Source organism: Dendroctonus ponderosae, unplaced genomic scaffold (genome assembly GCF_020466585.1).
Source record: "Dendroctonus ponderosae isolate FM_Combo_2020 unplaced genomic scaffold, Dpon_F_20191213v2 Dpon_F_20191213_2, whole genome shotgun sequence".
Taxonomy (NCBI): domain Eukaryota; kingdom Metazoa; phylum Arthropoda; class Insecta; order Coleoptera; family Curculionidae; genus Dendroctonus; species Dendroctonus ponderosae.
In genome coordinates this window covers 4,029,158-4,048,573 of record NW_026018165.1, presented here as the reverse complement: position 1 = coordinate 4,048,573, position 19,416 = coordinate 4,029,158, and the positions used below count along the sequence as shown (strand labels likewise).

Genomic DNA, 19,416 nt, shown 5'->3' with positions numbered 1-19,416 from the left:
GCTGTTATGGAACTCGGTCAAGACCGTCAAATGCAAACGATTTTTCTTACAATGCTGAAACTTGGGAATTAGGATACTCAAAAAGTCGTTAAAGATCGCTTTGGATTGGTTTAGGCGAGTGGTTCTTTAATGGAGCAGAATTTAGTTTTCCAAATACTTTTTCCCGGTCACGTTTGCCACAAGCGACAAGGGTGTTTTTGTGTTATTTGCATTGCCTGAATTGGAATCGGCTTTGGTGCTTCCACAGTTTATTTCTGTTGCTAATATTTGGATGTTTGCATTGCATTTAAATTCAACCGATTATTTCAGTCTGACGCGCTCTGATCGAAATGTTACAAATTGGCGTTAAAAAACCGCGTCTGAAGAATATATTTTACATCGATTCAAATGGAATTGCGCTAACTTAGCAAAACAAAACAGACTCGTCTAGAATTTTTTGGGACATTTTGTTGGCAGTCCCGCCACAGTTCTGCCGCGCTGTAGGGGCTCGAAAAGAAGCGAAGCGTAGGACAAAAAGTTGTCACATAGTCGGACGAAATATCTCCACCAAGCAGAAACGTAAAAAGTGAGGAAAATCAAAAAAGTTAGCGTTAGCAGCCATTGCTTGAAATTTAATATTTTTTCGAACTTTTAACCAGTCGTGAAAAATATTTTCTTCCCGCATTCATCTTCAGAGGTGACTTGCTTGAAAAGTTGCACTGGACTGAATATATCAAGCACTTAGAAGGTGCAAGCCACTCCTGCTTGCTAAACATAGGACGAAATAATTTTACATACGTTGATTTGATAGGAATGCACACATTTTGACAAAAGCAATATGGATTTGCTCTGTTTAAATTTCATGTAGTCAAGTCCTACTTCGCAAAATTTGCAACAGAAAACGTTGGGAAGAAAAACGGAAAAGATGGATGTCAATTAAACTTCTTTATTACAATGTTCAAATATTTCACCAAATTATCGTATTATTTCCAGAAGCAAATGTATTCGAATATGATGTTTGGGTCGTAGCATGGAATCAGGAATTATGTATAATAAAGCTATGATTATGATTGATACTAAACGTTTTATACTTAAATTTAAATTATCACAGTATGTAGGTAGGTTTTTATTTGGAAATGGTTAACAAGTATCTATATTTATTGAAATTGCTTAAGAGCAAAGTTAAAATATATCAATTTTCGAATTTTACTATAAAAAAAAGGAAATTGCATAGAAATATGTTATTTAGAAAACTTTGTCAACTAATTATTATTGAATGTTAACTAATTGCTTAGCGCCCTAAGAATATAAATCTGCATTGACGAACAAACCAGTTTTGAGGTCTGGGACCTCGGGCCTCTAATTCTGTTTCTTTGTATCTTCTCCAGTGTTCTGTACGTTTCGTACCGCTTGGCCCCCAAGTTTGTGTGGAAAATATCTGAGAAAAATATACTTGTTAGTTTCGTGAAAATGTGAGCTTGTTATTCGTGTATTGATTAATGTTTTTGTACATCTGGATCTTACCGGGTATTCCTTATCCCAGAATGAGTAATAGCCAACCCAAAATATTGCTTGCAAAATCCCAACTCCCAATATACACCAACCAAAGGCTATAAAAAATTAACTTTTAAATTCTAGTGACAGTTGAATCACAATTGTTGTGCATTTACTGAATGAATTCTACGTCTTACTGATATATCCGTTCAAAATATAACTGTGAGTGATTTATACATTATGATGAAATACAATTTGAGACGTATAAAATTTCAATAATAAAAGTAAAAGCAAAATTTGAAAATGTTAAAAACCGCATATTGTTGACTGCATATTCAAGAGGATTAAACATCGACAGGAATAGCCGAATCATGACCCTTCGGAACAGACAAATAAATGAGAAACAAGAAGATGAATTGAAAAAAATGCATATCAAATTTGGATGTCTTTTACAGCGATTCGTTAGATTATGTTCGATTTTCCGTGGTTGAAATAATATTATTTTTAAAGGTTATCGTATTTTTCTTACTTTTAACGCTTTCTGTCTTATGCCAAACAGTTGATAAAGTCAAATTCATTATTTTATAATATATATGTAAATATATCGTGTTTCCAACGGTTAATGCATTACTCAAAATTCATACAGAAAAATGGAATTATCTTTGTAATTGATAAAAAAATTAACTTCGAGTTGCGGTTTTGCGTAAAAGCCATAAAACATAAATCTGGTAGTTGGCTGGAATACTGAAAAACGCGAAAACGATTTTCTGTCAGCAATATCAAATTCCGTGAATTTCCAATGTTCAAGCGAACGTTCGATTCTCCTCTTACTTTATTCCACTGGAGAGAAAATCTCTAAATCATTGAAATGCTTTGTGTCGTACCTTAAGATGTGAAAGAAAGGAGAAATATTAAAGTTATTTCTACCGCTTTCTCCTGAGCACTTGATACTTTCTAGTCGAAGTTGCAGGCTTTATAGATCGCAGACAATCAGAATCAAAATCAGTCAAAATCGTATCTTATCAGAACACCCCGTAAAGTTATTTACGATTACATTATACGGGGCGAATCCGAAATACTGTCATTTATTAATAGAGTCATATGGGCTTACTGTAGGAGTACCGAGAAAATAAATACAATTTTTCTTTGTCTAGCTGGCAAAAATATTAACAGGCGAAAAACCAATTTCAATTTAAATTTTCAGCTATTATTTTGAAATGTTTAGTAGGAAGTGTTTCGTTTCTGAACAATCAAGCACACACTTGTTAAATTTAAATTATACTTTAAAAAAACTAAATGATAAGAGCGGAAATTTAGTTATGCGCGCCAATTTTCTGTTAGACTGCACGCTAAGTCTAGGGTACTAGAAAAGAGTCTATTATCCATGTAACTTTATCGCGCCGGAAAAATTGTCATTACATTATGAAGTGATTGATGATAGCAGACAATTCAATCTTGAATCTTTTTATCGTATGTCCGGTTTTTCCATAAAAAGAATAGAAGATAGGCGATAAGCAATAGCCGTTGTAGATTTATCAAATAGCAAAAATTAGTTGCATGAACTTTAAAAGGATTGTAATTCTTCAGCTAACAGCAAAAATTATTAGCATTATTTAATATTTCCTTTTCGGAATCATTTTTGCTCTACCTATATGCATATGTTTAAAACTGGACTAGTTGAAAATACCCACCTAAAATTCCATCGGGATACGGTTTGCCATATATTCCATATGTAAGGACAGGTAAAGTAGCCACAAAATAAATAAAAATGGTCACTAAAAGAACGGGCATAATAAGCCCCCAGCACAATCTCCAGTAAATCCCCGGCTTGTGATTTGTCATGTACTCAAGATCCAGGCAGAAGTTTTGCAAACCTAGGTGAAAATTGTAAAATTAATTTGTTGGTTGTGCTGAAATAAGTTAGGCATAATGACGAGCAAATATGTATACAGGGTGGCCCAAAAGTAATTGCACAAAGCAAAATGGCGGATTCCTGGGTTGAAAATATGACGATTTAACACAACTTACTTTAGTCCGAAAGTTGACGGTTGCCGACATACAAGGCGTCAAAGTTACATTTTAATTTCAGTTGTTCGTTATTCTACTTTGAACGGAGCTGCATATTTTAACGAAATTTGGTATACAGGTGTTTTTGAGCATAAGAAATCCAATTCTATCATCAGATTTTGATCAACTTGTAGAATAAACCACTTACGGCGATATCTGGGCAAAACAATTGTTTCAACTTTTTGGTCACCCGGTATTMGTATRACATTCTTTAGRCATRGWTKKRYMTAAWKKCCTTAGACAAYTAAWTWTSTMSRAAAMAGAGKMTTCTTRGTCGATATCGACYAAGAAKMCTCTKTTTYSKASAWAWTTARTWGKCYAAGGAATTTAKRYMMAWCYATGYCTAAAGAATGTYAKACTAATACCGGGTGACCAAAAAGTTGAAACAATTGTTTTGCCCAGATATCGCCGTAAGTGGTTTATTCTACAAGTTGATCAAAATCTGATGATAGAATTGGATTTCTTATGCTCAAAAACATCTGCATACCAAATTCCGTGAAAATATGCAGCTCCGTTCAAAGTAGAATAACGAAAAACTGAAATTAAAATGTAACTTTGACGGCAACCATGTATGTCGGCAACCGTCAACTTTTGGAGCAAATATGTATACAGGGTGCCCCAAAAGTAGGGGCACAAAACAAAATGTCGGATTCCTGGGGTGATAATATGATGAATTAACACAACTTACCTTAGGTTGTGTTAAATCATCATATTATCACCCCAGGAATCCGACATTTTGTTTTGTGCCCTTACTTTTGGGACACCCTGTACATTAAAAGAGGGAAGCGGGTGTGTACACACTGAAGAAGCAAACTGCATTGAAAATCCATAACAATACTAACCATACAAAAATACTATGGCCAGAACTTCTAAAATTGCAAAAACGAAAATGATGAAAGTCCCTCCAAAGTGATCGACAAGATCCAGCATGTATTGTCCTCCCTAAAATAGTAGATAATATATAAAATATGGTTAATTAATAAGCAGAAGAGCAGGTACATATGACGAAGAGATAATAAGTAATAATTATTAACAAGTTGCTTGTTATGTTGAACTATTATGCTTACCGGTGTGACGTACATTAAACCAATCAGAAACATTCCAGAAGCAGTTGCAACTGAAATCACCCAAGACGGAATTGACGGAAATGCGTCTTTTATGACGGTATTGAGACAGTTTTGTAAGGCGACTAAACTTCCTACTCCCAATACAAACAACATGAAGAAGAACAGAATGGCAAAGAGCTAGAAATGGAAATTATTTGAAACATTCCTTGAATACGAATTATACGAAATTAATATGACCTTAATATTGCTTGAACGTTTATTTTAATTGATGATTGAAAAGTACTAACCCATAGTGCTCATTCTATGATGCCAGTAATAGGACTCTTTACTCACCCATGGTACATTGTTGAATCTAGCAATTGCTTCTGGATATGAAATAAATGCCAAACCAGTGCCACCACCAGAAATAACGTCGGCCATGTCGGTACCCAAATTGTAAGCTAAGTTTCCAAGAATGCCAAATATTGTCGTTCCAGATAGCAGAGAGGTAAATGTGTCTAGGGTTGTGACAATGAGGGCATCCCTGAAATAATCGGTTGTTTGGAATGCTACCTAATGCTACCATTAAAGCTTTCTCAATATAATATGCAAAAATTAAAAACATGTCTGTTGCTCATGAAAAGTTACTGATTTCCTTTTACATCCATCTTAGATGTCCTTTAAATAGTGTACATTTTTGCGCAGAGAAACATTTTTAACAGATATTGTTCCTAGAAACGCAATGTCAAAACAGTATTTAAACCCGCTGGTAGAAGATCGGCTAAGGGTTACATAAGAGTTACATGCAGTTTGTGCTAGTGTATACAGACAGGCTTGTTCATTAGTACGTCAAATAATATTTCCTAAGAAAGTATTTGATATTCAACAATCCCAAGTGGCTTTTTGGCTAACGTGCCATCAGCCGTGTGTGACCGCGTATGTGCTTAACATTGACTGCATGACTGCTTTACCTGTTGATGTTATGTTTGAACGGATTATATGATGAGTACATTATGATCGATCCAAATCCAACATTCAGAGAAAAGAAGCATTGCGTTACTGCAGCATACCAAACCTGAAATTGTTCATTAAGTTATCACAGTTAAAATTTCCCTCTTTTCGTTGTTGAAGTGAAGTCTCTTATCTATGTGACTTACCGATGCTTCTTTCAATTTATCGAAATCCGTATCGATAAAATAGAACATTCCGTTTCCTGCCCCCTCAAGCGTAGCCGCTCGGATCAGAAGCGTAATCATGATAACATAAGGGAACAGTGCCAAAAAGTAAGAGGCTTTTCCAGAACTTTTCACTCCCCGAACTGACACCAGAAAAGTGACCACCCAAGACGCCAATAAACAGAGTGTTAGTCTCCAGTCTGGCGATCCAATACCGTTGCTAATGTCATCAGTTTGCCTAAGCACTTCAATCCTATCAAACCACATATGTTTATGATTACGGAAATATATTATTTTCACTGTACACACCTAAACCAAAGTTCCGAAGAAGTAATTGAGGTCCGGTTCGGTTCAATTGTATAGTCACCCGTAGAGGGTACGCAGTATCCTGCAATCTCAGTCAGGTATTCGTTCCACGAATCTTTGCACTGTGTCCACGGCAATTCGGAGAATGTGAAGGAATGGGCCAAATAAAATAAAGTTATTGCCATCAAACAACAGTAGTATGTGGCAACACATACGGATCCAATTAGTTGTCCAAATCCAATACCTATGAAAAGTATTTATTATTTATTCGCACTTAATCATAAAACACATACTTTACTAGCATATTATTTGATTCAATAATCTCCTTTTTATTAAAAATGTTATGTTTTTTAAGCCTAGTTTTCTCTCTGTGTGAACGTTTCCCAATCTGCGTGAACGTTTTCCTATACGATATGGACTTCTTAAATCATATACAATGTGCGAAATTGGAAGTTTCAAATTTAAAATAATACCATTTTCTAAAAAGTGTGAATGTTGGCCTGTAACTGCGCTCGACAGCAAAGTCAAGCTTTGCGATGAAAAATCGCGTATATGTCAGGATATTACTATTCTAATGAATGAAACAACTCGAAGCTTACTTTTTAAAACGGGAGAGAGCTTTTCGTACATCTTAACATTTCCTCTGCTGGAGAACTGACCCAGCGCCATTTCCATGTAGTATAATGGTCTTCCGATAACAGTTAAAACAATGATGTAGGGAATTAAAAATGCTCCTCCACCGTTCTCTTTAGCTGTGAATGGAAATCGCCATATATTGCCAAGTCCGACTGACATGGCAATACACGACATCAGGAATTCTACACTGTTTCCCCATTGGGCCCGATTGCCTGCATCATCATCCAAGTCCGTTTCTTCAGCTTTCTGCAAAACCCATTAACTTCTATTAGTGGAGGCTATATTAATGAGCAGTAAATCAGTTCAGTTCCACCAAATTTATGTAACTGCACATGTTTAGATTAGAATTTGTATGGAAATTGACGGCACAAATCTCAAGTTTTTTTAATTGCGACAAACGTTTTTTCAGTTACCAGACACTTCTACTCTTTCTACAACTTTCTACAGGTGTAATAAATCCAGAGCTATGGATCAATATTGCTCAAAATGGAAAGGTCGACTTCCTTTAACAAACTTAAAAAGAGCACTTTTCAGTTAACATACAGGGTGGTTTTTCAGTGCGAGAGAGTGTGTTGTTGAGGCACAAAGTGTGCACATTTTAAAAATATCTTATATGATACAGAGTGTTCTTTTCTTACTTGCGACGTTGGCAGATTATCGACATTTTCGTAAAATGCTGCTTAAAAACATGGTATTTAAAAATTCATTGTAGAAGCAAAAAAAGCAATTAAAGATACAAAAAAAATACGTTTTTCCAATCAGCACAGATCCGTTAAGAATTCCATTGAACCAAAATATCAACACATTGTACAGGGTGTTGAAAAAGTTTTAGACTGAAGTCCACATTGTTAACATCCTGTACAATATATTGATATTTTGGTTCAATAGAATTCTTATCAGACCTGTGGTGATTGGAAAGACGTATTTTTTGTATCTCTAACTGCTTTTTTTTGCTTCTACAATGAATTTTTAGATGCCATGTTTTTAAGCAAAATTTTACTAAAATGACGATAATCTGTCAACGTCGCAAGTAAGAAAATAGAAATTTACTGTGCATATGCAGCGTTTTAAGTTGCATTCCATGAGCTAATGAAAAATGGGTAGTTCTATTAAAAAAATACACTTTGATTTTGCCTCGATTTTCTGAGACACTCTGTATCATATAAGATATTTTTAAAATGTGCGCACTTTGTGCGTCAACAACTTTTATATGAAACTATTTTTCGAAAGTTCAACACCATCTGAAACAATGGACTCTATCGCACTAAAAAACCACCCTGTATGTGTATTGTGGTGTAAATATATGCTTTAAGATGCCGAAAATATACTTTCGAAAGCAAAATAAGCCGAAGTGTAATTTAACCCTTGAATATTGAATATGCCCCCCCTTACAAACATGTATTAATTATAAACTGTAATTGAAACGAAATTACAGAGAGAACTACTACAGTCGAAAACTATATAATTTATTAAAAACTACATTATTGTAATATGTGAATTTGAATTCCTTAGCAGATTCTTTGAAGTCCCGATTTTAATATACTTTATAAATATTTGGTTGCAATTTGAAAAGCAACGGTAGTTTAGATTTTTGCCACATAGTTACTATTTTCATCTGTTTCGAATAAATTTGGGCTCTATCAATATACATTATACATTCGATTAGGATGGAAAACTCGATTTATTTAATTGAGGCGATCAAAGCATTTTCAATTTTACTGGGAACTCATTCAGCCATTCATTTACCAAATTATGAAATCGTCCATTTTAAATCGACGGTAAAAACGGAAAAACCGTTAGAGGTTTATAGAAGTTGACCAAAAACACATATAAAGTATGATAGGTACTGAGGAATCCGTGTGTATAGTACAGTTATTAGGTATATATTACAGCTAATTATAATAAATAACAAATTAAATGCTCAAATTATTGACTTAAAAACGGCATACTATTTAACATTCAGAATTTGTGGGTATATTAAGAACAGCAATTACTCATCCGATATATTATAAAATCTATGCGGTTCAGAACTTCCCATCAATTATTGTGTGTTTTTCTAAACCGTGATTAGACCATTAATATCAGGCAATTTTCAACGATAACATTAATGTCTGAAAGCTGCTTAGTGATTTTCAACTAATTCAATCGAGATGTTCATGCGATTAATTTACTAAACCTTTTACACGCTTTATTGAAAATAATTTTTGACATAAATGAAATCGAACTAACATACGATTAAAAGATAATAACTAATTCTTAAAACATTTTCTGCATCTATATAAATTTTCCGTTTTACGAGCTTCACAATTATAATCTCGCAAAACTATAACGAAAAAAATATAAAAATATAAAATAAAGTTTACATTTTGAGAAATCTACTTCTTTCTTTCTAATATGGATACTTATTGGTAGGCTATTGTCTGTTCATTGCCAAGACGTCCTCCCGGACGATGAGGTCTAGCATTCTCTCCAGCGCTTTGGTGGCCTTTCCTCTGGTCTCCTTCCCACTAGATTGTTAATTTTTGCGCTTTTGGCGAGTCTGTTCTCCTCCATTCTTTCTACATGTTTGTTCCAGAATCTTATTTTCCGCCTCAGCCATCTTCCTATGTCCTATAACCCGCATTGCATTCTGATGGCCTCACTTCATACTTTATCGTATAGAGTTTTGTCTTGTACCCTACTTAAGGCTTCATTGATTCAAATTCCAACTCTTCTCATCATTTGTAGAGTTCTGCTTGTATCTGGTCTGGTTGCAGCTGCGTTTGTTATTATAGATCTTACTGCCGGTTTATACATCAATCATGGGGAAATCGTTTCAACAATTTTTCTGAGCCTATTTTTTGTGTTTGTTCGTTATATCAATTTAGTTTACACCAGTAAACTACTTTTCTTTAACCTAAACCACTAGATGAACATTTGCAAAGTGTTATCCTACGTTATTAACTTCGGCTTTGTCATTGGAGAGTCACTATTTTAATGCGTAGATATACATGTATAGGCATATTTTTTCTTTTATTAAGGATCAACGATCAATTCCATGCACTAGTTCATAGGGTTTCACTAGATTTGGTCTTCTTGTTAAGCGATCGTTGTTCAAGAGCTGGATGGCCTCAACGTTGATGTGATTTTGTAGTCTTTGTTCATGATTTTTTGCTCAATTTTTGATTACATTGTCCACTGTTTGCACATTTAGGTCTTTATGGAGGTTGCCATTCCGGATGTATCATGGCGCACCTACGATGCCGCCTAGAACTTTATTTTGATAACGTTGTATAACATTTTTGTTGCCTTAGCTGGTACAACCCCAGAGTTGACTACCGAGTTGATTTTTTTTTATTTCTAAAATTAATTGGTGTTATTCTCTTTAAAATTAGTTTTTCATAAAGTTTTGACATAGTCGGTAAAAGTTATATGGTGGGGTGGCTTGCTACACTTAGGTACTATAATAACGTCAGCAACATTCTACAATTGGGGAACATATTTTAGTCGAAGTGATGCGTTGATCAGGTTAGTAAGTTTCACTAGCCCTTTCCTCGGTAGTTTCTTGAGGATCTGAGCAGTGATCAAGTCAAATCACGGAGCCTTCTTTGGATTTATGTTTTCTTTGATTTCTCTTTTTACCTCCGCTACTGTGGTTAATGGAATCTCTTCACTTTCTTTGGAGCCTATTTGAATAGATAATCGGAAACGATTAATGCCCTCTCAAGGCAACTGGCCAATTTCTTTTCCAATTAGACACAATAAAGTTTACTTTATAACTTATGGTGTAAACATTACATTGCTTTTTTCAAATTTCGATTTCTTTCGAATATATTTAGAAGTTAGCATTTTCCTACTTTTGAAACTTTGTAGAGTAACTAACCAACAATGCAAAATTCGATTGCTGTTGGAGCTACAGATTGAAAATGTAGATCAGTGACATAAATATTTCATTTCTGAAAGTTAAAAGTTTTGCAAATGCAAAAGTTTTTAAAATTTTGTAAAAAATCACGGGAAAGTTTTATTATGTATTTGATTCGATTTATCATTTAAACTGTTCTAAAAATATGAAAATGTACTTCGTTTGCTATTTTTCTAATGATACCAAATCGAAATATTCATGAAACTGATTTTTCTTAATTGGAAAAAATCATTACCCTATCAAGTTCAGGAACAAATTTCATGTTGATGATATAGAGTAAAACGTTATTAACAGTAACAGTAAGTCAGTCAACTTCGCCGTAAGCTAAATTGAATTACAGGTCGATTTTAGAAACGTCGGTTAGTAAACAAGTCCTAGCAAGTTTTGGGGCATTTTAATTTGTTCTTGCATTTTCGTGCCCATCTTTATCAATGCCATCGGCACAATTCAGAATTTTCGTTATTAGCAAATCACCCTGTGTGTGTTTTGGTAGTTAGGGTTCAGCATCAATAACTCTAATTCTACAACTTTTAGTAATTTAGTTGCAACTGTAAAGTTACAAACGAAAAATAAATTTGAACTTTTGCACTCATGAAGACATGACATTTTTCCGTTTAGATCAGAAAAATTGGATATCCTAAAAGTCTGCAAATTCTTTAATATATCGGAAAATACGTTTTAGATCGGAACTTAAGAAAACACGTATGTGATAATTTGGAAGAAGGTATCAAATGAGACCAAAAGGAATCATGCCACCCCACTTCCGATAGGGGACAGGGGCAATTTCAAAATATTAAATAGAAACTTCCCTTTATTTAAACACGAAACTTTTATATGAATTGTTTTCTTCTCATTTCTGTCATATTGTGCTGTAATTGACAATACTCCATTTTTTATCTTTTTATAATTATGGGCTTTAACTAAATGTGTCGCAGCTACTTTTTATATCATTCCATTCGTTGTTATTATAGTTGTTTACTTATATATCATTTGATAGGTTCTTCCACATTATAGGATGCGTGTTGTTATTTAATTCCGCACTAAAACAGATTTTTTGATATATTTAAGCGTTTTCATTCTTTTTCGACACCCTCTATATCATATGTTACATGTCCCAAAACAACTTCTGAGTCAAACATCGAAGGCACAATAATTATAATGCACATTAATGAAGATTATGCTTTATTAGCTAAACATAACTCTGCAATTATTGATACGAACAATAACTACTCAGCTGTAGTGATTAGTCGATTTTTAATAACATTAAATTGAAAAATACCAGTGCAATGAGGACTGTCATGCAATAAATATACAATAGGCATTAATTTACAATGCTGTTAATGCTGTGTAAAAATTGAACATATCGGTTTTATAGTCATAAATATCCTGCACCAGCAATGCTAAATACTGAGGGAATTAATCAATTGTTTAATTTAGAAAACAAAAGTGTTTGTTTGCGCGGTGCAATGGAAATGGATCAAATGATTAGAGGGATATTGTATGATGTCTGCAAAATGACCGAAAATTCGAACTTATTGTTGATCGAAATTCAGGGTTATTTGCATTTGATGTTATTCATTTCCTTTGTGGGTGTTTTGGAGCTTACAGCTAAACAGTGTGTTGTTTATAACAAAAAGTTTGATTTCTGCAAGAAAATTAAAGTTACAGTAAGTTTAATTTTTGCTAGTTTATTTGCACGTTAAACTATTGTCTTCTTACCTCATTGTTGGTTGCACTGATCTGTTTTTCATTTGGTGAATCATCAGGTTCCGGAACGAAAGTCGGGTTTTCAATTCCATTTGTCTGAAAACAAGAAACACCAAAAAATTAGAAGTATCTCCTTTTGCGACTATGTATTTAACTCTGCAAAAAGCGTAATTAACAATGACCGTGATTGCTTTAAAATAATGACCTGAAGGTCGCCTATAGCATAATATTAATAGTAACAAATTTTTATTTCCTTTCCAGTTAGCAGATTAAGTTCGTTCTATTTGCTGAAATGTTGTTCGTCAAGTTTGCCTTGATTTATCTGGGTGATCTAGTTTCATCGAGATTTGAGCTATAGCTTAATTAGTTTATAGGTGGATTTATAAATACCAAATTAAAAATGGGTTATAAGTAATATTATTGTGCCGTCTACGTTACGGGTTTATTAGCAACTTGCGTCAATGTTTAAATTTATCATTTCCAGAATATTATATCAAGATCGTGTGGTGTGTTCACTTTGCGAAACTTCATGCTAGATTCTGCTTTCAGAAAGCAATAATTTCGAAAGGTTTTTCCAAACAATTTAAAATAAATAATATGTGAGTTAATGTTTACAGATGAAATTTAATTATGCACAATGCCTCTGGGGTTTATAAAATAATCTCCTGATACATGAACACAATTAGTTTCAATTCGAAAGTGAGTAGGACTGTAGAATATAATCCTGCCTAATTTATAATCTCTAAATTGCGAATAAGTAAGAATGAATGGACATTTGAAATTAACCCAGACATTTTTTAATGTGGGCTTCAAAAAGTCGACTAATTCATAAAAATAATATCTCCCAGCTACAGTTTAATTCGCAGTTGTCAAATTTAATCTGTGATGATGAATCGATAAACTGTAGTGAACACATTCGAATTATCTAGTTGGTTATTAATTAGAACGTGTTTAATCAGAAGTTGACAATTGGTTTATAAATATCAGTTAGTAAGGGAGCTATAGAGTGTTAAACGTGCAACATTTTTTGTAGGCATTTCAAATTAATGTTGGTTTTCAATTTATCGGTTGTGAAATTGTTCCATTGCAAAATGAATTACTGAAAAATACTTCTATCTAAATCGTTCTAGGATAATCTTCAATATTTATCAGTTGCCACTAACTGAATCGGTTAAACTTATTTAATTTTTGGAATACTCAAAAGTTAGTTTTAAAAGAACTAAAAATCCAAAGACGGAAACAAAAAAGAGCCCACCGGCGTCCTCATTTGAACACCAAAATCTATCATTCACACTCAAGTCACGAAAAAGCTAACTAATTTCCCTCATTATACTGAACGAATATCTCTTTCAGGTATACTTACATGCAATACTTATATGCATGCAAGAATGTTGACTAATTGTTTTAAGCGTGTGTTCACAGATAAGGCGATTTAAGTGTGATTCTTTATGACGGGAATTGAGTAAAGTGAAATAAACCGAAAATTCCGGGCTAATAAATTAGGTAAGAAGTTACACGATTCCAATAGTAACAGTTGTAAAATAATAAAGAAGTTATCTTTGTTCCCACTATTACCAAAAAAGGAAAATCGTAAATTTTATTAACACGTGAACTATGAAATCCTCGTGTATTTATTCATTGAATAGCATACATTATAGGTTTGTTTATTTATATTTATGTGCAGGATTAGTTAAATGTATAGTGAAACTTTCCAAGTGCTCTACAGGTACAAGGCCTAAAATTCTAAGCCCAATTGTTTCAACAATTTGTTTTCAGTTTTATACGTTTAAGTGAGTTTAAGCCATAAAATAAATGAATCTTGCGGTATTCTAAATATCAATCTATAATAATTATATGTTGCAGATGCATTGCAATTGCAAGTCACATAAAATTACAAGGAATTTTATGAAATCAACTAAATTTATAGAGGGCCTTGAAATTAGTAATTACCAGTTAATAAACAATAATAAAAAATGATAAAGTGAGATTCCCACAAGGTTTTGCAGTATGTCCTAAAATAAAGATGTTCCAATTTTTCGAAATTCTTTGATGATTCTCCAATTTATTCTTTTCATAAATCAGCAAATATACATATATTACATGATATAGGTACCCATGAAAGGTTTGCACACCGACGAATGGTCGTACAAGTACAGGGTGTTTCTTAAATATATCGACAAACTTTTGAGAGTTGTAGGGAATGTGAAAATTTTTTTTTTTAAGTTTTCGACAAATGCCGTCTTTTTGAGATACAGGGTGATAAAGTTACAAAATATGTTGTTTTTGATCTAAAGAAATTATCTGTAGAACCGTTCGCTTTCGTTCGCGAAGAAAGAAAAATATTTATTACATTAATAAAATATTTGGCAAAAAACTTTAAAGCTTTGGCAGATAGGAAAGAAACGAAAGAGACCAGAACGTCTCTAAATTCAGAAATAAATTTACGAAAATGTCTTAGGCTTCAATGGCGCACTGCAAAAACTAAGGGGTAGTAAAAAGCCCTTGATCCGAAAACGTTTGTCACCTTGTATATTCTCTCAATCGTTTAACGTATTGAACGGTCTAGACTTCTGAGCGCATCATAGTATTCTAAATTTAAGCCTTTCCTAAATTAATGTCTTGAAAACTGTAAGAGCCCAAACGAAAGAATTTAAAAAATATAATTTTTTAATGAAGTTAAAATGCCTGTCTTAAGATCCGTCAGTAAAACTATGTCGATATATTTATAAAACACCCTGAATATCTGTGACTTAAGTGAAGTAACTTTTTCCCGTACTTAATTCTTTAATTTCAATACCAATGCGGGGTCAGATTACAAATTAATTTTGAGTGGCAATATACTTAAGAAATAGCTCATTTCTTTAAGAATGTTTTTCTCTATTCAACTAATTCTACTATTCGCATTTATTAAACATTCTTCTTCTTCAGGTGCCGTCTTCGTTGCGAAGGTTGGCAATCATCAATGCTATGCGTACTACCGAAACAGCAGATCTAAATTCCAATTTTCAAATATTTAAATGTTTAAGTTTTCGTAGAAATTTTGTGAACTCTTTATTAAGTTTCAATTATCAAAGTATCAAATTACTTAACTTCTAAGCTTTTAAAATAGAAAATCAAATGGCGAATTGTGATGAAAATTTTTATATCCATTTAGTGTTAATTTAATTGAAGCCAGCTTATGCTTTGTGATTTGATTTCCATGCGTTTACAAATTACCTTTCAACTTGGCTTATAGAGTCTCAAAGGCGATGAAGAGATATCAGAAGCAATTCGATTCAGCAAAATTTTAAAATATTTTTGAAGTCTTTGTCAGTTCACGTTAATAGTTGTGTGTAAGTGCGGATCACGTCTATCATAAAAATTCAAATTGGGTCGAATTTATATTAAATCAAAAGCAGCAAAATTTTTGGTTTCTATCGGTTATTTCGGAAACCGTAGCAGATACCTGAACACCGTTATGAGCCTTATGAGCTCCACGTTTGAGATAAGTATTAATTTAATTTGTTTATGACATTCAAGGCAACTGAAACTTGTGTTGAACACATCTTTATATGTTAGCTTCTTTATTACCGGAAATATTGGAAAAATGCAAATACATTTTTAATAGGTAATGGTTTTTAAAGCATTAGTCACGTAAAGGTCCGGAAATAATTAAATATTTTTTTTTCTTAAAATCACTCCCTAGCTATAGTGTTTCAAAGTAATTAACTTTAGATCTGAAGTAAGCTACTCGTATCTAGTTCGAACATACGAACTACTCACGTTCGCGAGTAATGGGCGGAATTAAAAGTAAGTTTAAACAAAAATTCAACAGACACAACAACTAATGAAAACAAGTAACAAATCACGATTTAGACAAATTAGAATAAACCACCAAACTGTCTATCATTCTCCTTTATGCAAAAACATGTCAACAATAAACAAACTGAAATTGAACTGCCAAGCAAGTGCAAACCAATAAATCATGGACAGGGCGAACAAGCACATGATTAAATAATTATGTTTATTCTGTACTTCGCTGTCTTTTTTTCAAAAAGGCCCACGAATTTAGTTTGCTATCGACTGTGGACGAAATCGGTCGATAATTTTTTGGGTCGTCTAAATCGCGTTCTTAGATGGGCGATATAGAATCATTGTGGCCTTTATGGAAAGTGTGGCATTAATGGCTAGAAAATGGAGGATGGGGCGCCCGCATCCAGAAAGCTGTAAGAATGATATCTAATCTATAAATGTTTTAGCTTGAGCCGGCAAGCAACTGAAGTTTTATGGATTCTTTATTTTCCTGGCTCTTTGCTTTGCTGATTTCAAATAAGTTCAGGTTTTGATAGAATTCCTGCTTTATAAACTCATTTTCTTCTTTCTTTCCAGGTGGCACTACGCAGCTTTCGGTAAGTTTAACATTACTTTGACCCTAGTTGCCATGTAGATGTAGTAGTTCTAGTTCCATATTCATCAACTGACTCGTATGGTGGATTTGTTGTCAAGTTTTAAACTTAAAGAATATTTTGGGCGGCTTCGTATTTTTATGTCAAGCTCATCTGAAGCTTTTCGCTAAAGAACCGCTTTAGATGTGGAAATTTGGGTTCCAGTATTCAATACAAGAATCATCAGCGTACTGATGGATTTGGTTCGATTAAACCCTCTCAAGAAATTTTAGAACTTTGGGAGCTTGCCTCCAAAGAACCGTTTCAGATTTGCAAATATGGGTTCCGGTTTTATGTTTTTTGTTTAAAAAAAGTCAAGAGTTTTAGTTTTGCCTGTTTTTTTTTAATAGCAAAATCGACTGAAACCTGATGAAGCCTCTTTTGATGTTGTTCAGGGACCATTTGAGCCACAGAGTTCGTTTTTCTATCCTTGAATAGAGAATTGGCACTTCGATCGAATGGTAACAACTGGTGTAAGTAAATTCTGCTGGATTTGCCACAAAAACTTACACGAAATTTGAATATCAGAGATTTACGTACGACTTTACGCCAAAATTTCATTAGAAAAAAACGTATTCTACAGAATATCAATCTTTCAAGTTTCTAGTGCAGTTGCAAAAAGCGTTTATTTTAAAATCAACATTGACGAAGCATACAAAATGCGGGATTTTATGTGATTTGAATTAATTTTTGTAGGTTCTAAGAAATTTTGACTACGTTTAGAACGCAATCTTCTTCACTGAACGCATTATTCTGAAGTTGCAGAGTATTTTTCGTGTCTCTGAAAGTATAATTAAGTATAATCTCTGAACGCATAATTCAAATAATATTTTCATCTTATGAGCATTCACTAAATTTGAGAGATTTCAATTGCTGACTGGTACTACGGTACTCATGCAGGGAATTGAATGAAAATATTGCCATGTAAATTTCCGGACAAATCTGTTATGGAAAGAACATGTTGCAGAGGCATGCAAATAGGTATGTGTAACTCACAGATACGTTATCAAATTTTTCTTAATCACCACAATTAAGGACATTCGAATCACCATGAAAACATGCATGTAACGCAACTGTATAAATGTACAAAGCAAACATCTTGTTAGACGCATCTTGCTGTTTGTAAAATATTGACGGTTATTGAAGAAAACATTTGCTGGAGACTGAAAAAGAAAAAAATCTGGTTTTATAGTCATAAAACCAGATTTACCAGGTGATGTTAGATTTTCACTTTCCATACGATTAGACTTTAAGGAAAAATTCTAAAGCAAAACTACTTTACTTACAATCCTAGGGAAGTTTCGCTAGACACTGTTATTGCCTTTTTGTTAATAAATGTACCCAAAATCCATCAATGTGGGACTAGTCAGAGTACAAAACGAGATCCCTATTAATGGCGTCAGTGTTGACTAGTCTGAGTCTAAGTACCTAATTATCGATTAGCCTTAATTTTATTAAAATTTGAATTAATTGATCAAAGCGTGAAGAGAAAAAAGAAAAGAGTGCAATGTTAAAATAGGAAAGGAACAAACGATGTTTCCATTTGTCATGAAACGAACGAAAACGGGCAAATGCGTGGCGAGAAAAATCTCGCATCAAAAAATGTTTAAAAATCAATAAAAATTGCACATGTTATACGTATTTTTCCATTTTAGTATCGATATTATAACGTATATAATCGAGTAGAAACCGGCTGATAATAATATTTTTAATAGAGGAAATGTGATATTTTGCAACGCAGGTCAATGTCAAACAAGTTCTGATTTTTTCCTTAATCTTGGCTGAAAATTTGCTTTTGTCTTACTTGATTTTAAAACAAAATATATTGAAACACGCTCGATAAAATGTACTTCAGTAATCCAGTAAAAAATATTTGCTAAAGCTTCAATTTAACTTGAAAGAGATTATCCATTAATAAAAATTAAAGCGTTAGATATACCAATGTAGTAAATCGAAATAACTCTTTTGTCTTTCAATATGAAATAGAATCGTGTATTTCATTTCCTCTTTCTGACTGAAGTCTGATTTTCAAAGGTGCTCAATCTTAGTCTGCTAAAGTATGATAATATGTATTTTCACGACAGCAAAGACCTAAATGATAATAATGTTTGCCAATTATGGGGTAAGGTTTTCAAATGTTTTTCTATCCCGAAAGGAAACTATCTTTTTCCTCAAGAACTAATTAATATTTTAACACTTTACAAATTATAGTTTTTGTACGACATCTTTTAATTGTAAATTGGTGTTTGTAGTTTGAATGAATTTTAAAATCTCATGATAGCGCTGTTGTCTCGCCGAAGCGTAACGAAACAAACGATATACAAAAAAAATAATTAACACTGTGGCTGGAGCCCATGAAAGAAAATAATATAATATATGAGAATATTTTAAGGCGCATCATTCGCATTAGGTTATAGAAACATTTCTAACGTTGTTTTCAGTTTTTCTGTTAAATTCCAAATATAACTGAAACTATAATAGTCAAAATAATTACTCACTTTACTCATTTTTCGAAATTGGTTTATCCTTGTCCGGCAGAAAAAATCATGTAGATAAATACGATAGATCACAATTTCGCACCTTCCATTCACAACAGTTGCGAACAATTCAAGCACCTGAAGCTTATGAATGTACGAGAAAAGTCTACCGACAGAAAGGGGGGACGATATCGTCTTGTCTAT

General features: G+C 33.2%; 1 protein-coding gene across 1 annotated transcript; it reads right to left on the bottom strand.

The window, feature by feature from the left end:
* Positions 1-905: 905 nt before the first annotated feature.
* Positions 906-19,416, bottom strand: LOC109538348 (sodium-dependent nutrient amino acid transporter 1). The gene is made up of 12 exons (XM_019905554.2): positions 19,234-19,416; positions 12,324-12,407; positions 6,667-6,949; positions 6,071-6,311; positions 5,744-6,014; positions 5,558-5,661; positions 4,941-5,130; positions 4,608-4,784; positions 4,383-4,482; positions 3,165-3,347; positions 1,504-1,589; positions 906-1,417 (listed from the first exon to the last, which is right to left on the bottom strand). The coding sequence occupies exons 1-12, from the start codon at positions 19,240-19,242 to the stop codon at positions 1,271-1,273; spliced, it is 1,875 nt and encodes a 624-aa protein (XP_019761113.1). The 5' UTR covers positions 19,243-19,416; the 3' UTR covers positions 906-1,270.